This window comes from Erythrolamprus reginae, chromosome 2, assembly GCF_031021105.1.
Source record: "Erythrolamprus reginae isolate rEryReg1 chromosome 2, rEryReg1.hap1, whole genome shotgun sequence".
Classification (NCBI taxonomy): domain Eukaryota; kingdom Metazoa; phylum Chordata; class Lepidosauria; order Squamata; family Dipsadidae; genus Erythrolamprus; species Erythrolamprus reginae.
In genome coordinates this window covers 257,102,262-257,129,657 of record NC_091951.1, presented here as the reverse complement: position 1 = coordinate 257,129,657, position 27,396 = coordinate 257,102,262, and the positions used below count along the sequence as shown (strand labels likewise).

General features: G+C 40.0%; 1 protein-coding gene across 2 annotated transcripts in view; it reads right to left on the bottom strand.

Moving 5' to 3' along the window:
• Positions 1–12,144: 12,144 nt before the first annotated feature.
• The window catches only part of CAAP1 (caspase activity and apoptosis inhibitor 1), a 37,076-nt gene continuing 21,824 nt past the window's right edge, over positions 12,145–27,396 (bottom strand). For both annotated transcript variants that reach the window (XM_070742474.1, XM_070742475.1), the window contains exons 5-6: positions 27,036–27,109; positions 12,145–14,512 (exon numbers count right to left, since the gene is read on the bottom strand). In XM_070742474.1, coding sequence (XP_070598575.1) covers positions 14,175–14,512; positions 27,036–27,109 — 412 coding nt within the window. In that variant the 3' untranslated portion in view covers positions 12,145–14,174. The remainder of the gene's footprint in view (positions 14,513–27,035; positions 27,110–27,396) is intronic.

The following is a 27,396-nucleotide window of genomic DNA, read 5'->3' as shown; positions in this document are numbered from 1 at the left end:
TGCGAATTATCCTCTAGGCTACAGTATCCAATCCCTTCAGCTCTGCACCAGGGAAGGGTTATATATTTTTGTGTCGAATCACCCTGCTGTATTGAAGGAACATCACAGCTCCTTATTTGCCTCTCGGCCCAACCCAGGGATATATATATATATATATATATATATATATATATATATATATATATGTATATGTATATGTATATGTATATGTATATGTATATGTATATGTATATGTATATGTATATGTATATGTATATGTATATGTATATATATAAGCATCTTTATGGTCCCTAAAAGAGGCTGAAAATTTGGGTGTGTCCTCTGAACATTGTTAATGTCTCCAAAGGTTTTTTCCACAAAGGTTTTTTGACTCCCTTTTTTCTCTTTTGTACCCCTTCCCTATTTATTCTCAATAAAGATTATAATCTTTATTGAGAATAAATAGGGAAGGGGTACAAAAGAGAAAAAAGGGAGTCAAAAATGTCAAAAGCAGATACAAATATAAAAACAATTTGCATAGTGCATACTAGGTTTTGAATAACACTAAACATTTTAAAAAGAGGAAAACAAACAAACAAAGGTACAGTATATACATATATACATTGCTATATAGTATAATTTACAAAGATGTCAACTTTTCTGTTGACTATCTTAACTTACATCCTCCTAGTAGTTTATTGTGAATGTTCTGGGTGTTATGCTATGTTAATAGTGGATTTGAATTAAGTCACTAATTGGCTTTATTAATAATATTTTTTCCCCCAGTGAGCTTAATTTTGACGTCGAATTGTGTAGGTGCGTCTTATATTCTGAAAAATACGGTAAGTAACACGGTAGTTAAGTGAATCTGGCTTTTCCATTAATTTTGCTTGTCCGAAGGTCACAAAAGAGGATCACACGATCACAGGACCCTGGAATGGTCATAAATGTGAGACAGTTTTCAAGCTTCTGAATATAAATCACATGGCCATGGGGATACTGCAAGTATAAAAATGGTTATTAGTCATATTTTAAGGGTCATTTTAACTTTGAACAATCACTAAACAAACTGTTGTAAGTCAAGGACAACCTGTATAGATTATAATGTCCCATGGGTGTAAAAAAGAAAATTAATGGGATGCTATCAACTAAAAGCAACCACAGCAGCAACAGAATTCGCTTCCAACTGCATGCATCTGTTATGTAACCAAATTCATCTTTATACTTCCACATCAGAGATGCCCAATGCAGCAGCCACACTGGGGCTATTTCAAGGCTTTAATTATAACTCCAAGACCCTTTGTAGTTGGACAGGTGCTGACATGAGCCTGAGTTTGTATAGCAGAGGTGGCAGTACCTGAAAATAGGAGAAGGGAGAGATTGCAAATAGGTTCATTTTTATGGTTGGCTACCCAAACAGACAGATGTTTAAACTAAATTGGGCATATTTATCTACCTATAGAGCCCTGCCTATCAATTTGGCGAAAATTGCAAAATATAAAGACCTGAAATAGAAGTAGAACGACAGTGACAAAAGAAAGCAAAGATAGTACCAATAGCAATAGGTGGGTTGGATGCAATCACAAAACATCTGAAACACCACTTGAAAACCCTTGGCATTGACAAATTCACCACCAGTCAATGGCAAATGTTAGCTTTATTTGGAAAGCTACATTCTGCAATCTATAACACTACCCAACCAGTGTTTCTTTTACTATCAATTTTGTGGATGTGCCACGGTGGGCATGGCTTGGTGGGCATGGCAGGGGAAGGATACTGTAAATTCTCCATTCCTTCTCCACTCCAGGGAAGGATACTGAAAAATCCCTATTTCCTCCCAATCAGCTGGGACTCAGGAAGCAGAGAATAGATGGGGCGGGGCCAGTCAAAGGTGGTATTTACCTGCTGAAAATTTCTGCTACCAGTTATCCAGAACTGGTCAGAGCCTGCTGAATCCCACCTCTGCACCAAACAGCATCTGCTTATCCCAGTCCTTGGGAAGGATTCAATGGATGGATAAAAATGCCCAATCCACTCTGAACATCTGGCTGATAGGGTAACCAATCATAAATATGAGTCTATCTGCAACTCAGAAAAAGCCAAGCCTGTGTTTTCCAAGGAAAAATTGACATATGAACTCAAAAGTTATAAAGAGTTATTTGTGGCAGGCAAACAAGCAATTTAAATCTAGCTCTCGAATTTGCATCTCCAGTTTTGTTATTACTGTATATTCTTGGAACAAGTAAGTGCACTGATTGCTATCAAAATTAAACATACTTGTTTCTAGTTACAGAAATTTAAATTGTAGTATAGGGGAAACTGCTCCTATTTCTTTTCCATTACCAGATACTTCTGCATGGGGGAGCTTTGTATAATTTTAAAAATGTGACTGGCTATTTTATTCATACAATATTTGGAACTTTTCAAAAGCTATTCTAATTTGTTCGTTTTTCTTTACCAAGCGGAAATTAAATGTCCAGGCTGTTTGATTGACAGAATCTCATTTACACAATAATACATACAATAAAGGGGTATTGGCATATTTTTGCTTGATTTATTAAATAATATTTTTGCTCACAATCCAATGTATTTTTAAAAAACAGCTCAACTTTTAAACGTTGAATATCAACTGAATCAAATTTATACTTGTATTTCCTTAATCCCAGATTATTTTAATACCTTTTAATGACATTATTTTCATTAACGTTTTTTCAATGTACCAGTTTTCATCTTGTCTGGTGCAAAAATGGTGAAAATAATAACCATACAAATAACCAAAAAGAGAAGATGGTAAATATTCTAACTCTTCAGCTGTTGGTTTTAAACAAGTATGAGCAAAACTACATAATATTCAACTGATAATATTGAGCCAATTACCAATAAATCCTTAGATTATTCCTAAAATAAGAAGCTAAATATAATTAAGAGGGGTAAAGTGGTCCTGTGGATTTACAATTAAGCTCACAAACAGCAATTTAAATAAACACTGCACGAGATTGGAAAGCAATAGAAATGCCTACATTTTATAGATTGTTGCAGGAAAGTAGGAATTAGCATTGTTAGCAAATTAATTCCTTTTGCTGAAGGAATTAATACAAAAAATGGCCATTGTTTAGAAACGCTGGGAATGAGAATCATCAGGAAAGAATACAGCACTTATTTTCCTTTCTTATTTTTCTTTCCTTTCTGTATGCATTTATAATATTTGTAAGATATATGAAGGCGTTATAAAAATAACCAGCATAAAGCACAAAAGCCAAGGTGGCTCAACTTTTTTAGATGGGGCAACAGGTTACGAATAGGCTGCAGGGAAGCCTTTGGAGCCTGAGAAGGGAAAAACACGAGCCTACTGGGCCCACCAGAAGTTGGGAAACAGGCCCTTTCTGGCTTCCAAAGGGTGGGGGAAGCTGTTTTCGCCCTCCCCAGGCATTGAATTATGGGTGTGGGCACTCGCGCATGCGTGATAGTGCATGCTCATGCTCTTTTGGCACCCAAGGTTCACCATCACTGCTTTAGACCATCAGCACAGTGCTGTTGTAACTTTGAACAGTCACTAAATGGATGGTTGCAAATCAAGGATGAGCTGTAGCCCAAGAAACTTTGAAAGGATCCTTCTGAGATGTTTGCCATGCTCCCATTCCTACTCGTGGCTAAGCAACCTTTTATCTGACCTTTCCCTTGGCTGTGGTTCTTCCTCTAATCTCCCAAGGTCATTCTCATATACCATTGCAGATAACTTGTTTTGGTATTATTATTATTATTATTATTATTATTATTATTATTATTATTATTTTTGCAAGTTCTTCCAGGCTATCTTGGATGGGCTCATATTGCTCCCAGGCTTCCAAGATCAGCAGGCATAAAAAAGGCATTCAGAAAGACCCTTCCAAACTGCTTTATACAGTTTACGGTAACGTCCAGTGTCAAATTTTGATTTCAGTGCTAATGAAAGGGCAGAATCCCCCACTGTGTGTGAGAACAGCAGGCTACGGGGAGCCAGAGCAAGTTGTCTGGCACACGACTCTATCTGCTATCTATCCCTGAGCACCTTATGCCTGAGGCAGCTGTCTCGTTCTGCCTAATAATAGAACTGTCCAAGTCATGGGAGAAACAGCCCATTTAGCGAGGTCCAGAGGCTCATTAAGTGCGCACTGCCGCTACTTAAATCCCCAAATAGATAATGGATGCATCTTGCCATTTGCATACCTCCACTGAAACACACAGGCCAAGGTTACGCACCGCTTGCCATTCCGCCTGTGCTGATGGGACCCGTTTTGAGCAATTCATGATAGGCTAATTAAGTTATTCTAGCCTATCTTTTTCTAGAAAGGAGGGACAAAACCTTGGCTTCAGAAGAGAGCTGAAGAACCTATTACAATGAAGAGTAAATAAGGCAGCAGATGGAGCGGAGCCTTGAGCCGGGCGAATGGTTCCTCGGGGAAGATTGAAAACAGAGCACTGATCTCTGATAGGGGATTATGTGCTTTCGAAGCAGATCCCTGTTTCCATCTGCGAAATCGGAGGCAGTGTGTCTCCCAATTTCAGTTTATGGACTGAGCTTAGCATCTGGTCAGGTGCTGCAGAAATAGCATAATTTTAATCTGATCCCTTCACTTTTTTTGGGGGGGGGGTGATACGTGCCTATCAATTGAGTCATGCAGCTTTAAAGCTGACTGCATTAAACTCTGAGTGAATTTTTACTCCCCTGGTCTCGAACCTCTCACGTGGCCACTCAAAGCAAACATCAATGGAAACTATCAACTTCTATGGGCCCAACCCTATCCTTAATACCTGGGCCTGCCACTCATTGAATAGAAGAACAAACTGAAACAAAACAGAGGTCATCTTTGACATTAAGAGCCACGCTGGCATAGGGGTTAGAATGCAGTACTACAGGCTAATTCTACCCATTCACAGCAGTTCGATCCTGACTGGCTCAAGGTTGACTCAGCCTTCCATCCTTCCAAGGTCAGTAAAATAAGGACCCAGATTGTTGGGGGGCAATAGGCTTAGAAAAGGTTGTCAAACATTGTGAAGCAGTATATGTCAAAATGCTATTGCTACTGCAACCTTTTGTTTAGTGACAATTCAAAGTCACAACATTGAAAAAAATGACTAATGAACATTATTCACATTTACGACTGTTGTATCATTCCCGTGGTCAGCCGATCAAAATTTGTATGCTCAACAATTCGTTCATATGGATGACGGTTGCATTGTCACGGGGTCATGTGAACGCCTTTTGCAACCTTCCAATGAGCATGATGAATGAAGAAGTCAGACTCACTTAACAACTGCAGTAAATCACTTAACACCTGTGGCGAGAAAGGTCATAAAATGAAACAAAACGCACTTAACAGGAATAGAAATTTCAGCTCAATTGTAGTCATAAGTGGAGGATCACCTATAGCAGTGATGGCGAACCTTTTTTTCCTTGGGTGCCAAAAGAGCATGGGCGCGCGCTATCGCCCATGCTCAAGTGCCCACACCTAGAATTCAATGCCTGAAGAGAGCAAAAATAGTCGTCCCCCCCAGAGGCCCTCTGGAGGCAAGAAATGGCCTGTTTCCCAACTTCTGGTGGACCCAGTAGGCTTCCCGAACCTGGGAAGGCTTTCCTGGAGCCAGGGGAGGGTAAAAATGCCTTCTCCCATCCTCCCAGAGGCTCTCTGGAAGCCAAAAATGCCCTCCAGAGTCACTGTGTGAGCCAAAAATGAGCTGGCCGGCACACACACGCATGCTGGAACTGAGCTAGGACAACAGCTTGCGTGCCAGCAGATATGGCTCTGTGTGCCACCTGTGCCATAGGATCGCCATCACTGATCTATAGGAAAGGCCATACTTCCATGTGGTTTGGAGTTGCTTTTCAACAATGATTTGCCCATGCTTGGCCTGAGCTGGTGGGAGTTAATCCAAGTCTTGCTGGTTGTGATGTAAAGCAGTGGTGTATGACTTTGAAATCCTAAATGTTTTTGGTGGCCTACATGCAGAATTCCTGTTAGTCCTAGCGATTGGCCATATAGTCTAGGGATGAGGAGTGACTCAAATATATAAAGGGTAACTTGAAGAGACATTCAAAATTGAAAGCAATGAAAAACTGTCTGAAGATGGGGGAACTGATCAGCAGTGGGTTGCTCCTGGTTTGGGCCTGTTCAGAAAACCATTAATGGCGGTGGTGGGAGACTCCGCCCACCCACCCAGGATTCTTTGCCCATCCACCTCGCCCATCTGCCCGGGATGCTTCTGCACATGAGCAGAAGTAGCACACGTGCACTCAAGTGCATAGGCAAACCGGTAGTGATTGGTTTTAGAACCCGCTACTGGAAGTGATACAGAAGCTTGCAAAGTGAAGTTGCAAATTCTAAAGTGAAGTTGCTCCTAAACAAGTGGTTGCTAGCAAAGTCTCAAGCACAAAGCAGAATTGGTTAATTTATTCTTCGATAAATGTTGTTAGTTGCCCCGAGGATAATTTATTTTGTTCGCACAATCAACTTGACAGACATATATATGTAGAAGCATACGGCTCTTTTTGTAGGTTTGCTAGTTTTAGATTACTGCAGTTGAGATGACACTGGCTTTGGTTTATTAAATGCCAAATGCCAGCAACAGAAAATCAACCTCAGCTTTGCAGCTAGCCTTTGAGTTCTGGGCATTGTAGTTCCAACACATATGAAAGATGCCAAATACAAAAAGTACCTTATGCAGTTCCAGGTAGACGACTAGATGGTAGCTTTCTACAGACAAATTGCAAATAAATATACACATGATCAGAGGATTATACTAAAGTTAAGGTCAGCCTGAAGGATAGAAGGCAAGGCTGGGATACACTCAATTTTCGAATTTGCACAGAGAAATAAAAATGTTAGACTTTAGTACAATTAAAAATAAACTTAGCACAATGTTCCTAGTGAGATGTTTTTACCTATCCCCCCCGATAACGGTTTCATGAAACAAATATTCTGTCTGCCTTAATTATTCCTGGGCTTCACATTTCTTGGGAAATTCTTATAAATCTACTGAAGAGATGGACAACATTTTCCTCCCTATCTATAGCTGCTGTTCTTGTTTAAAAAGACGTCACATTTTTCTATTTCCAGCAAAGAAAGAAAGGCTTGGGTAATTTGTCTCAGCAAATGACCAAATGACATCCCGGACTCGCTGAAGGTTGAATAACTAGCTGGCATGAGGCTGGCAGTTTGCAGAATTGTTAATGTAGGCTGGTATCCACAGCTCACATACAAATCTTTCTCTGTGTGGGCGTGTATTGTGCACTTCTTCTTTTTTTGATAATTTTTATTAAGGGTTTTCGTTACATCAGTAAGAGATAATAGCAAAGAAGGAAAAGGACCCCACTACAAGAAATCAACTTCTTGTCACATTGAATATAAACAATTTCATAATCTCTTCACCTGCTCTTAATTAACAAATATAAATTTCTTCATTCTGTCAGTCATCTCTTAACTTAATTAGGTAAATCCAACATCTTCTTCAATCCAGGTGTGGGGGGGAGCCCTCCAAACTCCAAATAAAGTTCTAAAATATTAATTTTAATGAACATATATAAAATTCAACATTCTGCATCTGAACTCTGAAACGTAAGCAAAAACACATTTAAAAGGCCTAAAGTGGTCCTGTAATCCTATTGTAAACAAACAAACAAACAAACAAACTCCTAGAGTTTAAAATGACAAAGAGGGGCCATTTTTCCTTTTAAAAAAACCTCACAAACATCCTTTTCTTCTAGAGCAACTTCAGGGAAAACACCATGTTAACTGCAAATTAACCCAGTGCACAACATTTATTTATTTATTTTCAAATGCCAAAAGTTTGGAAAAGAATCCCTCAAGATAGCAACATATCCCATTCAGGTAATCATTCCATTTTTCATTTTTAATTATAAACAAATTTAACAAAGGTAAAAGTAATCCCAGTGCTCTAAAATGAACAAAAAACCTAACATTTAATATAACAAAGGAAGATAATTATTCCTTTAAGAAAAAGCAAGTTCTCCAAGCTTCTTTACGTTTTAAATTCACAGCCAGTTTAAATGCAATCAAATTAAGATACATAAAGTAACTATCAGGGGAAATGTTAAACACCATATGAAAGGTAAGCAAATCCAGCACACAACATTTTTTGTAGTCCAGATATCAGAAAGTCCAAAAAGAACATACCAAAATAGCACCATGTGCTATTTTAATTCTGGTTAAATAAACCAATGTTGGCCCCTTCTTTTTACAAGAAGTCTTGGTCTATAATCCATTCAGATGATTTATCCTTGTTACAAATTTCTTCAATATTTTAAACGGTCTCTTTTGCAAGTCCAGCAAAACAAATTCTTCTGATGAAACCACTTTCATTTACTAGCATGTCCTCATGGACATTACAGCATATTTAGAGAAGAAATCTTCTTTATTAATTAAAATGAGTTGGGTTGAGAGTGACTGGCCCAAGGTCACTCAGCCGCTTTCATGGCTAAAGTAAGATTAAAATTCAGTCTCCAAGTTTCTAGCCTGGTGCCTTCACAAATTAGCTCTATATTATTGCAATTACACATTTGAGAAAGAAATGAAGAACAGGCCTCCTGAACCAGGCCAATGTCTGTTGCAACCAGAATTTCATTTTTCACAATGGCTAAGCAGATGTGTCTCAGCTGTTGATAAATAGGTGGATACATACTTCCTACTGCTAATATTTTGAGGCACACTGCTCTCAACCATGAATAAACTTGAACCTCAAAATTAGTAGTCCTTGATAGACATGCTCTCCATGAATGTGTTGATCTTCTCTTAGAGCAACCCAACTTAATGGTCATTATCATGTTTTGTGATAGTAAATTTTATAAATTAATTTTGCATTGAGCAAATAATTTTTGTCTGCTCTCAATTTCCCACCAAATTTAAAGAGGTAACAAAACAGTTCCCTTTTCACCACAGCATGTATTATATTATACATCTCAACCATATACCCTCTCATTTGGCTGTTTCCTAGAGTCCCAAACATTCTAGCTTTTTCTCAGAAAAATATTGAGCCTTCAGTCACTTTGGTTGTCCTCTTCTGTACTTTATTTCACTTCCCACCCCCTGCCCCCAAATGTGGTATTTGAGAACAGCATACAGCAGGGGTCTCAAACTCAATTTACCCAGGGGCCACTGGAGATAGAGTCTGGGTGAGGCTGGGCCACATCAGATTTTCCACAAGAAAAAATCTTACAAAATGTTATCAAATGTCTTTATTTATTAATATTATTTTGTGTTTAAAAATAAAAATAAATTAACAAATTCATAAGAAATAAATAAATCAGTAATAAATATCTTTCTTGCTCTCTCCCGCACTCTTTCTCTCTCTCTTCCTTCCTCTTTCTCTCTCTCTTTTCCTTCCTCTCTCTACTTTTCTATAAACCGGAGGTCTCCAATCTTGGCCACTTTAAGACTTTTGGACTTAAACTCCCAGAATTTCTCAGCCAGCATAGCTGAGGAATAGCCATAGCACATTTGACTGGAGAATTCTGGGAGTTGGAGTCCATAAGTCTCAAAGCAGTCAAGGTTGAGAGACACCCCACCCTCCCCGATCTAAACACCCCACCCCGCCTTTCCGTTCATCAGTTGGACCCACCGCCTTCGTCCGGAAAAGCTGAAGAAGCAGGCAGGCGGGTGGGGAGGAGAGCCCGAGCCGCAGGCCAAACCTGCTGCAACAGCACTGGCCACAATGAGTGGCCCCCTGCAGGTGGCAGCAACCTGCAGGGGGAAAAGAGAAACGGGCTCCACGACTGAAGAATCACGGTGTGCTTTCTGCCCAAAAAGCCCACCTTGCGCAAATGCCTTCGAGTCGGCCACCCTCACCCTTTGCTGATCTGGGGTTGTCCCCACCCCCAGGATGCACTAACATTACATTTTGATGTTGAGGTGGGGGCCACAAACTATTGTCCTGCGGGCCGCAATTGTCACGAGCCACGAGTTTTGAGACCCCAACATACTGAATTCTGGATGCAATGTATCATCTTTCTGAAAAGGCATGGCAATTTTGACAATTTTCTAAAGCATGGGGGCCTAACTCAATTTCATTGAGGGCTGCGTAAGAGTTGTCTTTGACCTCAAAGGGGGCAGGGTGTATGGCCAATATGGGTGTGGGCAGGTTCAACATCACTCATGTCAGGGGCACCATGGTGGCCTGAGCACTTTGCCGGTGAAAACAGGCTCCTGGGCTGTGTTTTCAGCCGCAATGGCCTCCTGCAATCCTGCCAGTGAAAATGGAGCTCACAGCCCTCCCAAGCTCCATTTTTTCTGGCAGAGGCACTGTGGGCCGGCCCTTCGCTGTTTCCTGAGAGGTCCAAATCTAAGCATCCTACGGGCGGATCTGGCTCCTGAGTCTTAAGTTTGAGTCCCTGTTCTAGAGACTCTTATCATAATATCTGCCTTTTTCCCAGCTGCTAAATGTTGAGTTGATATGTTCATTGTGCCATCCACTGTAACCCTAAAAGCTTTCTCCAGGATGATAAAAAGCTCAGACCCCATCACATGTGTGTGGTACCATTTGGGCATTTTATCTATCATTTTTCACACTTACTTAAATGTAACTGTATTTGCATTCGATTAATCATCTTCAATTTAAATAAGATTGTTCTAAAGCTCTTATCACAAGTTTGGTTTTTGCTATCTTGAATAATTTAGTATCACCTGCAAACCTGGTCACTTCTGTTTTCCCAAGTCAAGATCCATAGCTGTATCTTCTGCTATATGATACACTGGAAAATATATTAGATGCATTACATACCATTTTTCTTTAATTAAATAGGAGCCAATTGAGTTCCAATACTCTTTAAAATACTACACATAATGATGGTGGTTATGGGATGGAAAAAGCAGTTTGTTTCCTCATAGGAACAAACGACGATGGTGTTATCCATACAGTTGTGTCCGACACTTGGTGACTCTATGGGCCAAGTCTCTCCACATTTTCCAATCTTGGGTTCTTTCAATTTTTTATACTTTGGCTGGTGTCAGCTTTGATGGAGTCTAGCCACCGTGTTCTTTGACGGCCTAGTTTCCTTTTACAGCTAACCCTTCCAAGCAAAATTGCTTTCTCCAGTGATATAGAAACAAAATGTAAAAGTAAATGTAAAAGTATGAAGCATTGTGATCTAGGAGGAAAAGGTTCCCCACTCATTGTATTCATTTAGACACCATTGAGTCTAAACATGACTGTTTGAAAAAACAAAGTAATGAACTGTTTAATATACAGTTCCATAAAAGATGCTGCAATAAAAGTACTTAACAATAATGTTTTAAGACTTAAATATTATTTAGATGGTTCATTTAAAAAAAAAACATGAATCAGGTGATTAAGTACCGAAATAATGTTAATATTGAGCAAATACAAAATGAAAAAGTCCTAAACTCATTCTTCATATTTCTGAGAAGCGAACTGTTTGAATTGTGTAGGTTTCATTTTTAATGAATGCATTGTTTTCCAAACAAGTCTTACATGAAAACAAATATAAACCAATTTTATATTTCCAAAACTGAAAAAAGCCCATAATTCTAATCTCTATGAAACCATTCCAATCATATATGCCTATGTGATTCCTTCCATTGTTCACAAGGACTAGCTGAAATTTCCTCGTGGGAGGTTTCTACTTTTTAAATTTCAAATATTAAAATCAATGTTACCTATAACTTATAGTCCATAAATGTGGCTTCTAATGCCCCTGATATTTGGCTCCCTAATCATTTCTGGAAAATTAAGGCAGGATTTGATGAAACATCAGAGGGTCAATTTCTATTCATTCCTCTCCTAGATTTCTCCCTCTATCAGCTGCTCTACACATTCTAGAAGAGGAATAAACCTATTTCATTTTTTAAACTCACCTTTGTATCTTTATTCTAGTTTATGATGTTTACCTGATTTCATTATCTTCATTTTTCCCATGTAAGCAAAATAACCAAGCTTAAGAAGATGGGAGAGTAATATAATATACTGATCAGTTATTTCCTGATCAGTTTGTCTTCATTCCTTCTCTGTTTTGTAGTTTCATAGAGCAAGCAACTACCAAACATTGAGTGTGGTATACTTTTATATGCTGCAAAGCTTTTTGGCATGTGCTGCCCTGCTCCAATTTAGATTCCCCCTAGATCCAAACATTTTTATTGGGGAAAAAAGTCCTGAATCTGCACTTAAGAAATCAATTTATTGCCAGTTATTTGTACATGTTGATTTTCCACCTGTGTTTTCAAACTGTTGTGCTTCATACCCTGAACAAAGAACTACAATGTATGTGCATGTTCAAACAAAATCACACCTTTTTTTAAACATTACACATCTGGCCTTACTCTTCTCTATAGTTCACAATAGCAAAATGTTTAAGAAAGAAACACAACTCCCTTTAAACTAAGTGTAAAATCTAATGTTGCTTTGTCAAAGGGAAATTCCAAACATTAATGATAATGAACAGAAAAGAACCTTACAGGTCAATAAATTAAGTACTTCTGTACCACTTGTTCTAACAGTTAGATGCCTTTGTAGCATCCTTTGAGTTTCAAATTTTATTTTCATCATATTGATTATGCAATCTAAGCCATACTCAAAGATTTATATTTAACTATCAATTTACATTCTGCAATTTACATATTGATCTACTCTCAGCCACCAAGTTGCTTTATAGGGTTATGACAGCAATTGGGACTGCTATTGCCATCACTAAAAGTGTGACATCATGTGACATCACTTAGGATGACAATCCCAATAATCCCAGTTGCCCTTGTAACCAGGGGGTGGGTTCTTCCTGGTTTGGATCAGTTTGCCCAAACCAATAGCGGCCTCCTGAAGTAACCAAACCAAATTGGTGGGTGCTGCCATCTATTTTTTTAAAAAATCACATTTCCCCCCCAATTTTTTCCCAATTTTTTAAAATTTTATTTTTCCTTCTGAGCATGCGCAGTAGCTGAGTTCTGGCACTGTGCATGCGGTTGCCATCTTTTTTTGGCTTTTTTGATGGACAGGTTTTTTTTAAATGTGCATGTGCATACACGCAAAGCCCATGCCACATGGCGCACCAATGCAGTGCAGGAGGGAGCGAACCGGCAGCGAGGTAAGTTGGAACTCACCCCTGTTTGTAACCCTTAATGACTATGTGAGTCATTCAACGGGAAGAGGCAGGAGTCCCAGGTAAGGCGTATGGCGGGTACTGCAGGTGGGCACTGGGGAGTGGTGGGACACCTGGCAGGAGCCAGGAGTAGGCACTGGAGGGAGTGGTTGAGGAAACATTATGGAGTACAAAATCTCTGGTATCTCATACTCCCTAGTGGGGTTCCTCGGGAGAAAAAGCAGCAAGAGCAACTTGTAAAATTATTTGTGACCTTCACTGCCGGCTTCCTCACTGATTTTGCTTGTGGGAAGCTGGCAGGAAAGGTTGCAAATGGCAATCATGTGACTGCAACTTACCCAGGCGCTTGAGCACCCGCATCATGATCACATGACCACGGGGATGCTGAAATCACTGCAACCTCATTGACTGCTTACAGATCCCCCTCATTCAGCACCATTGTAATTTCAAAGAGTCACCAAACAAGTGGTCATTAGTTAAGGACTGCCTGTATAGAATATAAGATAGCACCCAGGTATCCAAGGTCACCATTAAGAGGGCCATGAATTAAATTTAATTTCAAACCATAGAATTATGAACATTGGTTGCTGGCACCAAATCAATCACAAAGCATCATAAATGATGATGATGATGCAAGATATTATTGTGGTCTGCACACTCTTAAATGCGTGATGCTTCTATGTTTTACTTCCCTGAAATTTTAGCTGCTACCTAAAAGCAACGAAAGCTTCAGCTCCTCAAAAGCTAGAGCTAATCCTGGGATTATTCTGGTCGGTAGAACAACAGGGCTTAGCTGCATCCATACTGCCTCTCACTCTGGTTTCCAATGTTGGAAAATAATCTAACCCAAACTGGGGGGAAAGGACAGCTGAGGGGGGAGGGGGGGGGAAACCCAGCATCAAACCAATCTATTTACATAAGTCACAGAAACAGACTGACGGCCCTGATAAACCACTGCCAACTATTTCGGCTATGAATACCCAAAGGGCTTGAATGAGGAATGTCAAAACTAGTCCAAATAGACCGTAGAGTGGAAAGCTGACCCTACACTCATCAGAGCAAATCCAACTATCTAACAAATGAAACAGCCCTGCGGCTATTTTTTTACATCTCCAGCTTTCATAAGGGCCTTAATAGCCCTCGCTCGCATCTCAAGCTCCAGGAGTTCCAGCTGTTGTGTCGATGGCTGAACATCATCTGCTGGAGGAACTGCTAAAGCTGCTGCCTTGGGATCCTTTGGGGAGGATTCAGCAAGCCCCAGGATTTCGTTGACGCTTTTCTCAATGTCTTTCTGAAGGTCATCTATCTGACCGTCTCCGCTTCCAACTGTCCGTTCTGGCACATCTGGATTATCTTCTTCGTTGCATGGTCCTTCGATGTCGCTGTCGTATGCATCTGCATTGATGCTGAGAATATCGCTGTCTTCTCCTTTGCCTGCAACAGAAAATGAACAAATTCAGAAGGCTCGCCAAAAAGGAAGAGCTGCTTTTCACTGCCTTGCAGTTCCTTCTGCACACAAATATTCCCTTGCCCAGATTTAAAGTATACGAAAGGTCACCTATAAATTAAAAACAAGTTTCTCTCTTTCTGGCCCTCTCCCTACCTTAAGACTGATTTAATTTAGACGAGTTTTAATGCATTTTTATTCCAATTTACAAGAACATGCAGTAGTCCAAAGCAGCAGTGCTTGGAAAATTTATTCCATCGTATGGAATTGCATGATCTATTTTCCTAATTAAAATGTCATAAGGTTTTATATCATAAGGACGCGTCTGCATTTCAAAATGAAAGTTGATGTGGGAAGCCTCTGGGACTGACTACTGTTTATTATTTTAGAAGTAAATTTAATTTCTAAAGTGCAGTTTAAAGGTACTCTTAAAATTACTTAATGTACTGTAACAAAAATACGAAAATAGTTATCAGTACAGTAGTATACATATTCAATATATCTATGTAAAGACATTCAGTGAGGTTTAGATCTCAATTTAGGTTTCCTTCATAATAATTACGGCATTCTTATTTGCTTGGTTATTTTGACTTTATGAAAGCTAATAAATTAAATTTGAATCCTTAGGAGACAAAGGTGGTGTTTATTTATTTATCTGATTTTATGCCGCCCTTCTCCTTAGACTCAGGGCAGCTTACAACATATTAGCAATAGCACTTTTGATGGCCAGATCTTTCATTTAGAAGACCTGGTGCATAATCTGGAAGTTCTCCTGGATTCACCAACTCCTCCTCAACGAGTAATGCAGTGGTAGTCAGGATTTTGTGCAATGTCCATCTGTGCACCAGTTACGTCCTTTCTTGGACCAACAATCTCCGTTCATAGTCACCATGGCCTAGTCACCTCCTGTCTGGACTATTACAAAATATTTGCTAGACTAATTCTCGAATACAGCTCACCAGTCTGGAACCTGCACTGCATATCAGATATTAATACAATTGAGAGAGTCCAGAAATATTTCATAAGAAGAGTCCCTCACTCCTCTACTCGCAACAGAATACCTTATTCCACCAGACTTGAAATTTCAGGCTTAGATAGCTTAGAGCAGTGATGGTGAATCACAGGTGGCACATGAAGTCAAATCTGCTGACACACAAGCCATTACCCTAGCTCAGCTCCAATGCGCATGTGCGTGCCAGCAAGTTGATTTTCAGTTCACCCGGAGGCTCTGGGAGGGCATTTTCAGCTTCTGGAGCATCTCCATGGGGGATGGGGGAGAGCAATTTTGCCTCTGCAGCCTAGGGAGGGCAAAAAATGGGCCTACTAGGCCCACAAGAGTTTGGGGAATGGGCTGTTTCAGGCCTCCAGAGGGCCTCCGGGGGGGGGGGCAGGGGAGGCCATTTTCACCATCCTCAGGCACTCACGCATACATGATAACACACACGCTTTCGACACCCAAGGGAAAAAAGGTTCCTTTTTAGAGCTACATCATGTGCGTGGAAGCAAAAAAATGCATCAAAACACAGACACACCTGCAATTCTGGTCCCTGCACAGGTGCAGTAGCAGAATTGCACTGGATTCTGCTAGCACTCAGAGCCACGGGAGCAAGCACGCATCACTGTTCCACCTTAGCAGCCTACCTCTGTCCCAAAGCATTAGGTAATACAGAAATATGTTATATCTGTACTTGGTTACTTGCACTAGTCAGTTATTGGTATTGATTTACAAAGCCCTAAACAGCATAGTGCAAAATAATTTGTTGGAAAGCCTCTCTCCTCTAATATATCTTCTTATTAAGATTTACAGCGACAGTTTTCCTGTGGTGCTGACAGTGACTGCATATGTTCCTAATTCTGTTCTATAGTTTTAATATATTAATGTTTTACAGTTCATATTTAAATTGTTGTAAATTGCCTTGTGACTGATACACAAATGTAAACAACTGCAATGTGGGCTTAGCCCAATCTAACCATGCACTAAGGCTCAAAAATTTTAGAAGTGATTTCTACAAATACTAGAGTCCCATTTTATAATTGAACCTTCTCCATGTAACTTTCTGTTACATAGGAATTTTGGTACTAATTGAGGACACCTGTTTGGGCAAATCTATTTAAGTTATACCACCTTTGACATTTCCATTAAGTTTAAGAATAATGCAACAAGATAACTGAGGTACTAAAAATGTAAGTCCCAAATTCTCTGAGATGTTCAAAACCAGCTGTGAGGATCTTTTAATACAGAGAAACTCACGTTCTCAATGTCGGCAAGGTTAAGATGTTTGGATTTCAACTCCTGGAATTCCCCAATCAGCAGTTGAAATTCACATGTCTTAAAAGTTGCCAAGGTTTTAAAACATTGTTCTAGAGTGTGGATTTTAAGAAAGCTGATCAGGATATGTACAATACAAGAAATAAGTATTCTGACATTACTATACTTTGATAATAAAAGAATATATATATTTGTATGATATTTGGTCATCAGGTACTACGAATGTAAAGTCATTTATACTTTGAAGCTATCTATTAGTGGTGATGCAGTGGTTAGAGTGCAATTACTGCAGGCCACCTGCAATTTGGCAATTTGAATCTCACCAGGCTCAAGGTTGACTCAGCCTTCCATCCTTCCCAGGTGAGTAAAATGCAAATTAATGGGGGCAATATGGTGACTCTGTAAACTGCTTAGAGAGGGCTGTGAAGCACTATACAGTGGTATATAAGTCTAAGTATTATTGTTATTGACCATTAACAGAGCAATTTAATACTACAAAACAGTACAATGACAGGTTTCATAAGCAGTAAAATAGACAAAGAAATAATATGTTTTACTGGATCAGGTCAAAGCCCCAATTAGTTCAGCATTAACAATATCATCTACACAGAAAGCCAAATGTCCTTTTGAAGCTACTAATGAAGATACATTCAAGGTCTCATGATTCTATTCATAGCTATTATGGTTAAACATCATAGTTTCTGCTATGAATTTGTTAAAACGAAGTTATTTAAACACTTTTAGAAGTTGTTTTCACCTTTTTTGACATACTGTAATTAGATATTATATGAAACTTTTTTTTTACTTACAATTGACTTCAGCAGGTTTAAACAGTTTTATAAAGTACATAAACACTTTCATAACTTTGCTATAAATATTATAATATTTCTAACTTTTTGTCTTAAGTCACTTTTAAATCATTCTATTCTGATTTTTCTTTCTGGGACAGTGGTTTCCTGATGACTTACTACTCAAAGATCCAAGCTGGCTTATCTTTTCTCAATGTACCCTGTTTGACTGGCTGTGGCCATCTGTTCAACTTGGTCAAAGAACAAATAATGAATTGCAATACTTAATTGATAATACAGTGATACCTCGTCTTACAAACGCCTCATCATACAAACTTTTCGAGATACAAACCTGGGGTTTAAGATTTTTTTGCCTCTTCTTACAAACAATTTTCACCTTACAAACCCACCGCCGCCGATGAGATGCCCCGCCTCCGGACCTTCCGTTGTCAGCGAAGCACCCGTTTTTGCGCTGCTGGAATTCCCCTGAGGCTCCCCTCTATGGGAAACCCCACCTCTGGACTTCCATGTTTTTGTGATGCTGCAGGGGAATCCCAGCAGGGGAATCCCAGCAGTGCAAAAATGGGTGCTTCGCTGGCAACGGAAGTCCGGAGGTGGGGTTTCCCAGCAAGGGGAGCCCCAGTGAAATCGCAGCATTGCAAAAACACAGAGGTCTGGAGGTGGGGTTTCGAGGACTTCAGTGTTTTTGCAATGCTGCGATTTCACTGGAAAACTCCAAATCCGGACTTCTGTTGCCAGCGAAGCACCCATTTTTGCAATGCTGGGATTCCCCTGCTGGGATTCCCCTGCAGCATCACAAAAACACAGAAGTCCGGAGGTGGGGTTTCCTATGGAGGGGAACCTCAGGGGAATCCCAGCAGCGCAGAAACGGGCACTTCGGCTGGCAAAAGGGGTGAATTTTGGGCTTACACGCATTAATCGCTTTTCCATTGATTCCTATGGGAAATATTGTTTCGTCTTACAAACTTTTCACCTTAAGAACCTCATCCCGGAACCAATTACGTTTGTAAGACAAGGTATCACTGTACTTAAAAGAACTGGCAAAATAATCATGTCAGGATCAATGTTCCTCCATTGACCTACTTCCCCAGCTTAGAGGCTGCTATTACTTATCAAGGAAGTAGCAGGACTTTTATGTACCTTGGGGAATGTAGATCTGTATGGGCTACACCAAGGCACCATATTGCCAATTCTCTAGATTAGATTGATGGAAAAATTGCTAAAACAATCTGGACTCTGATCTAGAAATCTGAAAATCAATTTTACTCTTCTACAAAGGAACAGTATTGCTATGTAATTAACTACCTGACATTGGGGTTTCTTCCCGAACCCCCCCAAAATTTAACCTTAGACTGTCTACTGTCGACCGCACCCCATTCCTAAGAGGTCTTTAAAGGGCATGCATAAGGGCACCTTTTGCATACAGTCCCTGTCCTAATATTCCCTTTTATTCTTATCTATTTCATGTATTTCTAATCATATTTATACTTATATCTGTTATCTAATACATGCTTGATTAAATAAATAAATAAATAAATAAATAAGGAGAGAGAGAGGGCTGTAAAGCACTGTATATAAGTCTAAGTGCTCTTGCTATTACTAGGGTCTTGTCAAATTACCCATAGTGCAATTGGAAAGTTGCTTGTAATATTACATAATTTTTAAAAAAGGCTTGCTAAGCACAGCCTTTAAAAAAAGGCCTGCTAAAGACAGCTGTGGTTTGGATGTTTTCCCACGTGTGCTAGTCTGTTCATTGTGAATCTTTCAGAAACCAAAGCTTCTATAACAGAGTTGCTATCCTAACTATTCCAGTTTGGCAATAGTAATATATGAGTTGGCAACATGAATACCGTATTTTCCGGCGTATAAGACGACTGGGCGTATAAGACGACCCCCTAACTTTTCCAGTTAAAATATAGAATTTGAGATATACTCGCCGTATAAGACTACCCCTCTTCTGTACATCATAGACCTGACTGAGTCTAGGTCTATGATGTACTTGCATTGAGAAAAAAATCATTTCTGAACATGATAACACAATATTTTAATTACTAATGATGAAGATCTTATTGTTAAAATTATGAATGAATTATTTAGAGAGAGAGAGCCAAGTGGGAGCACTCTTCTGTCTATCTCTCCATATGTCTCTGTCTATCTGTCTTGTCTACCTCTCATATTTCTCCTCACCACAATTAAGTTTATTATTATAACTCATCATAATTTGTCAACACAAAAAGGTGAACCTGGCTATTTTTCTTTCTCCTACCATCTATTCTGCAGGTATCTTTCAGTCTAACATGCAGCATGCTGACACCTATGTGAGAATCTATTATGGAATGAGAATCTGTATGTGATATCATGATATGGCAATCCAAACAGCCCATCCATTTTTTCCTCTTTCCGCACTTTCTGTCTTTATCCTCTTGCAATGTCACTTAAACAGATTTTAACTTGTCGGGTTTAATTAGTGACCCTGCCAATTTTCAGTACTGTGCAGTGTGCTATGATACAGAGCAGGGTGAATAATATGACCTCAGCTTTTAAAGTTATTTTAAAATGTTGCCTAAGAAATATGGAAAGATGATTCTTTTTGGAGGAAAAGTACATTTTCAATGGTTAAACATAAGAACAAATACAAACAGGCAGAAATAAATGCATCCAGTTTAACATTCAATTTTGCAACCACTAATAATGTTGGTCAAGTAGGTACAAAAATACCTGGGGAAATGATCAAAGTCTGGGAAATGGCTCCCTTGTCAGTTAAAAGGAGTGCTGATTTACCACCTGCTAGAGCAGTGATTTTCAACCTTTTTTGAGCCGCAGCACATTTTTTACATTTACAAAATCCTGGGGCACACCACCAACCAAAATTACACAAATCTAATAAATAAATAAATACATACATACATACATACACACACACACACACACACACACACACACATAAATAACCCCCTCATATATACAATCCCATGTAACATCCCCTTATAAATACAGTCAATCATCAATCATCCCTCCTCAAATTTATACCACTGTCTCATTTCTGGGTTATTCTCCTGTCTTTCCCCCTTTTCTCTCTCATGTTTCTCATTTCTCTCTCTTCCTCCCTTTTTCCCTCATTCCTTCTCCCTCTCACTTCTCCTCTTTTTCCATCCCTGTCTCTCTCCCCCCCTTACGTGTGTGTGTGTGTGTGTGTGTGTGTGTGTGTGTATACACACTCGAACCATTTCCAAAACCAGTTGAGGGCTGGTTTTTTTTTTCTCTTTTATTCTTTTCAAACACAGGTGTGGCCTGGGGGGGGTGTTTCTTATTATTTGGGTGCTTTTTACCATATGCTTCAAGAATCACCTCTCTCCCTCTCTCTTGTTCTCTCTCTCTCTTGTTCTCTCTTATTTTCTTTCTGAGGCTCCTCCCACAACGGTGGCTACAGCGGCGCTGGCGATCCGGCCGCTAGCCGCTCCGAGCGCTGTGGGAACGCCCACCCCTCTCACAGTCCGGTCCCGGGATGACAGTAAAGGGGCTGCTTCCCATCCTCCTTCTCAGAAGGTTTCCTTCTGAGCAAGCTGGCAGGAGGATGGGAAGCAGCCCCTTTACTGTCAGCCCGGGACCGGACTGTGAGAGGGGTGGGCGTTCCCACACCGCTCGGAGCGGCTAGCGGCCGCATCGCCAGTGCCGTTGCAGCCACCGCTAATGTAAAGGGGCTGCTTCCCGGCGGCAGGAACTGCGGGGGGTAGCCGGCGTACGCTCCGGCTAACAAGCTCTTGCTGCAGCTATCCGCCGCTTCTTTCTTCTCCGCCTCGCCTCCGCTATTCCCGCCGCCGCCTTTGCTCTCCCCGCCGGGCAAGAGGCAAAGGCGGCGGCGGGAGTAGCGGAGGCAAGGCGGAGAACAAAGAAGCGGCGGATAGCTGTGGCAAGGGCTCGTTACGCCGGCTACCCCCCGCAGTTCCTGCCGCCGGGAGTGGCGCTCCACCCCAGCAAAGCCGGCGGCGGGAGTGGCGTCGTCCAGCAATAGCAGCGCTTCGATGAAGCCGGCGAGGGAGCTCCGGAATCGGTTGGCGCTCGCCCAACGCCTTGTTTTTTTATTTCCCCCTTTGGTTTCTCTTCAGAGGCGGGAGTTCGGGAGGCAAGGGAGCGCTCGAGGAGACAGCGTCTTGCGGCATCGCCTCCCGTTGGGTTTATGACGAAGGGACGCTCAGCAACTTCTTTTTCCTTTCGGCGCCATAGCCACCCGCAGTCCCCGGAGCCCGCGGGTTGAGGCAAAGGGCTGCGTTTCCCTTCCCTCCCTCCCTCCTGCTCCCGTCCTGAATGGAAGCCCCGCTCGGCCAAGCAGCCCGGGATCTCCACCGCTTGCAAACCGGGCGGGCGGAGCGGACCCGTGCTCACTTTCGGCTCCGGGGACTGCGTGTGGCTATGGCGCCGAAAGGAAAAAGAAGTTGCTGAGCGATGCCGCAAGACGCTGTCTCCTCGAGCGCTCCCTTGCCTCCCGAACTCCCGCCTGTGAAGAGAAACCAAAGGGGGAAATAAAAAAACAAGGCGTCGGGCGAGCGCCAACCGATTCCGGAGCTCCCTCGCCGGCTTCATCAATGCGCTGCTGTTGCTGCTGTCGCTGCCGCCTGAGGCGGCGGCACTCGAATCTGGCGTGGTGGAAAATCTTTGCCTGCCTCCAGATTTTCCACCACGCCAGATTCGAGTGCCGCCGCCTCAGGCGGCAGCGACAGCAGCAACAGCAGCGCTTTTTCCTTTCCCCGGAGCCGAAAGTGAGCGCGGGTCCGCTCCCCCCCCCCCTCAATCCCGCTCCCGGCCTCCTCCCGCCCGCGGCTGTGGAATGGGCGCAGTATCCGGCCTATAAGACGACCCCCCACTTTGGAATAGATTTTCAGGGGTTAAAAAGTCGTCTTATACGCCGGAAAATACGGTACTTCTTTTGGAAAATGGGACAGAGAAATAAAAACTTTTCACACACACACCACACACACACAAGTTAATATTCTGTATTTGATCTTTATACCAATTACTTTCCATTCACATCAAAGTCAGTCCAAAGACTGAGCAGCAGAATACATATTACTGAAATTAATCTACAGCAGTTCCAAACAACTTAAAGCAAGACAACTTTTTTCTCTCTCTCAAGTCAAAAGTAGAGTGAGAAAGCTTTAAAAAAAACTATTCTGGTTTTAAATCTTTTCTGAAGGAAATGCCATAACTTTCATTGTGTGCGTATGTGCGTTGGGTCTTGTGTTAGCTAGGAATAAAATCTTTAGAAAAACATACTTCCTTTGACTTTTTATGATATAACTGGTATCTGGAGGAGAAAAAAATCAATACTGAACACTAAGAGAAATGTATAATAAATGCTCTTGCCCATAAAATAGGAAGTAGATTTTCTTTTTTTAAAAAAAGTAAAGTAAAGCATTGCACAAGTAATTTTGCAGATATTAGAAAAATAAATAGACAGCTGTAGTATATAAATATTATGATTTCATCAGTAATATCAAAATGGCAAAACGAAAACAATCAGTTATGCCTATTCAACCGCACAGAGCTCTATTTGCAAGTTCTGGTTTCACAAAATATTACTTTAAGACTATTTTTTGTCAACCAATATACCTTTCTGATATATTTATTCTATATATAATATAGAATATTATCTGTGTGCGCGTGCGTGCTTGGGTTTGTATCAGATTTAGCAAAACCAGGAAAATCAGATAAAGAAGGCATTAGGCTGCCATATTAAATGTATCATACTTAAACTGGGCATAGAACAATACTTGCAGTGTAGGAAATATAGCTATGATTGTAATTTTCTATTTCTTAGTTACATATGATTATATGCCATCAAATAGTTAGGGAACCTTAGCAACTGCATAGATAGATATGCTCCAAAGCAGGGATCTCCAACCTTGGGAACTTTAAGCCTGAAGGACTTCAACTTCCAGAATTCTCCAGCCAGCAAAGCTGGCTGGAGAATTCTGGGAGTTGAAGTCCCTCAGACTTAAAGTTCCCAAGGTTGGAGACCCCTGCTCCAAAGGGATCCTTCTCAATCTGGCCCTTCAAATCCTCCAAAGGTCAACCTATTGTTCATGTGCCTTCCTGACAGATATCCTCGTCTTCTCTTTCGTTTTACCGTTAACAGTATTGCAGACTTTTCTAGAGAAAAGCTTCACATAATAGGTCTAGTCTGATCATTTGAACCTGGTCCCTTACATCTTGAGGAATAATTGTGGGTTGGTATTTTTGATGATTCATTTGTCAGTTTTCTTGACTCTCTACAGCAGGGGTGTCACACTGGCAACCCACGGGCTATACCGCACCCACTCACAAAGGCAAAAAATATCCCTTGATGAGTTTGACACCTGTGATCTACAGTGGTCTCAAGAATCTTCTCCAAAGTTCAAAACTGTGAATATTTCAAAATTGAAAACCATGAATACTTTTCCTAGTCTATTTCTTCAAAGTCCAACTTTCACTTCTATACAGTATCACATGTAAAGCCACGTCTTGTGGACGTACATACCCCAGCATTTTGATATTTTTTTCAAGGCCTTCATTGATACACTACTAATCTGTTTGGGCAATTTGAAATTGAATGTGGTCATAAAGGGATAAAGGAGGATAAACCTTACAATTGTCATATTAAAGGGTTTTTCAGAAAGTCTAATTGATAGTACTAGGTCGTGAATTGAACTGCAACCACACTATGGTTAGGAATGGCTAACTGAAAGCAATGTTTTTCCTTATTTCTCATGTCTTGAGTAGTAAATAGTATGATGCTCTGACTAAAAGTATTCAATCCCAATCAATTTCCATTTGCTGATGCCTAAAATGTCAATTTGTAGTCATTTTATTTTACCTTTCACGGTGTTGGTTTTCCTATGTTTGTGTTTTTTACATTCTATATTCCCACTGTCATTCTATTTTTGCTGTTTGGGATTTTATTTTATTTTGTCTGCATGGCAACATCAGCAACTAGACATCCTGAAGGCTTTAATCTAACTATGTCATAAACACCACTGAGTTTTTCCTCAATAGCACGTTAAGTGCATCTGGCCTTAAGGGCTCATCATCTGGTGCTGTATCATCAATCACTTTATCTTAGGCATCATGTGCATATGTGAAGGAGGGAGCTTTGTTAAAATACAGGAGTCATTTTCCATTGCCTTCTCCTGTTACTAAAGGGATTGTCAGCATCTTCCTATATTACTGCTGCCCAATATAGCTGCCTACATGCTTTAACTGGGCAGCTGGAATGACCTTCATGCTCTGATGACCCTGTTGTGATTATATACTTTAGGTATACATTCCCAACATGATTTGTTCATTCATGAACTGACACTATAGAGTGAGTAGTAAAGCAGGATAGGCAGAGTGCAGGGCGAATTATAGCTACTAAAGTTATAAAGCAAAAGTTCAAAATCAGAAACCTCTGAAAAATCTAGCCATCAATATTGCCTTCTGAGAAATAGTTGTCAACATAATAATCAAATATTCAACTTGTATCTACGAGATGCAATGTTTAATTTTCTACCACCTAAGAAAAGCAACCAAATATTATACTGCCAGAAACAAATGAGAAGTGTGAAAGAACAAATGAATGGAAATCAATAGGATTAAGGAATGGGAAATTCTTTTGCCTTGCTACAGGATAATAGTCCATACTTATTTAATATATTGTTCAACTAATCAGAAGCTCTTCAGTGAGAGATCACGTTCCCCACTGAATAAGCCTAGTTCAAAGATCAGAAATTACGTTCTGGTATACTCATCTTTTTTTTGTCAAAGGCCAACAATTCCAAGTGAAAGAAGAATTGACCTGAGGGAGTGAGGCAAAAGTATTTTTTAGAAAAATCATTTCTTCTTTTCCTCAAGAATGAGAAGTTATCTGACTCTGAAAAGAAGTGTTATCAGCCTGAGTTTTTTCTTCAGTGCTTGAAATCTCCACAGATGTATGCTACATGATAATGACACAGCTATAATGGCCTAAGAAATGTTTAATTAGTTGAGTTGCTTTATCCTCCTTTTTTGCATCTGTAATTTTACATAGTAATAAAAGTCTCTGGTGGTATTTCTCTCATTATCTTTCTCATTTTATCAAAATGAGAACCTGCATTTATACTTTCAACTAAAATGGTGAAATTTATTTCCAGGTTCTTAATTTCTCTCTTTGAATCACTTTTTTTAAAAATTTTGTATTTTTCATCTTCAACATCACAGTGTACAATAAGAACAGTTACTAAGTTTTGCCATTTTATGCTTTCACATTCTCTAAAGCTCCTTAAAAACCTAACATCCTGACTAGCACTGTTGTCATTGCCTAAAGCCATCATGAAACGGTGGCTGATAAAGCCATAAAAAGGACAAAGAAGTAATCATCTGCAAGAAGTCATCAATTCCCCCTGATAGCAGAAAAGAAAGGGAGCAACTCTGCAGGAAACATGTCAATTCAAAGGTCATACCAGAGTGCAAAAAAAACAGTATTTAAACTATTCCTTAGAAAGTCACAGCATTTTACTAAAGCTTGATTGCCTCATAATTCTATTCTATTCGTGTCAAATTTTCTTTATTGACCGGTACAGAAAAACAAAGCATTTATTTCTAAAGAAATAATTAGTGGAAATATGTATCCTAATAAGACCTTATTTCATGTGCTTCTATAGTTTGTTGCACATACCTGTTATCATCACAAAATAGATGGGGAAGTGTTAAAATTCAAACAGACCGATAGATGAAATTTCTCACTGAATTCGTACCCAATTGCCCCCAACAAAATAATTTATCTTCTTCCCTACAATTGCTAACGCACATTGTTCCTGTCAACTTTCCAAACTCTAGATCAGCCTTCTACAAAACTGAGGTATTAAATAGGTTGGCTTCAATTTTAAAATATCTACAGGAGATAGGTCATCTGATGTGAATTCTGGGTGCCGAATTGGGCACCCAACTGTTGGGTGGGGGGAGGGACAGAATAAAGTCGGACCTATGTCTATGAAGTAGTAAAGGATGGAGTTTATCCTCATCACAACTGTGTGTTTAGGAACACCATTTTTCTTTTCCTTTATATTAACCATTCATTAATATAAAATAACTGTATAAATAGCAGGACAATGCTGCTACTGAAATTCACCTGTTCTATCCATTATATTCTACCAGGGAGAAAAACTCATAGTCAAAATCATGGTTAAAGAATTGGCATGATGAATATTGAGTTTACCTGATGGGAATGTGCTACCCATCTATGCCTGTTTTTCTCCTTACCTGACAACTAAAAACTAATTCAAATTTTTGTATCATATAAATATTTTTCCAAATAAATATGTACTGCTAATGGTTCTTTACAATATATACATGCATGAAAAGTTTCCCACCCACCCAATTTTTAGTCACATCATATCTGGATATCTAACACAAAACAGTTCGATTTTCTCCAATCCCTACCTTGTTTTGAATCCAGCCCTTCCAATTTGTTTTCTTCCTTCAAAGAAGAAGTAGAATCTATGCTATTGTCTTGCCTGAGAACAAGAACACATTTAAATTAGTTTGCCTTTTATAATTATAAAGTAAGCACTTCTAATATATCAATACCTGCTTAGCACTCTATTTTATTGCTTGGTTTATGCAACGACATAATCATAAATAATAGTAATACAATGAAGCATATACGGTATATTGACAGTTTTCAGAAAAAATTACATTAGTTTCCCTAGCCTGCTACTTTTCCCTCTAGATCTGATAGGGCAAGTACTTTCAGTAGTCCAATCTTGAGAATTAGGAATTAATGGTCCCAATATACCTGGAG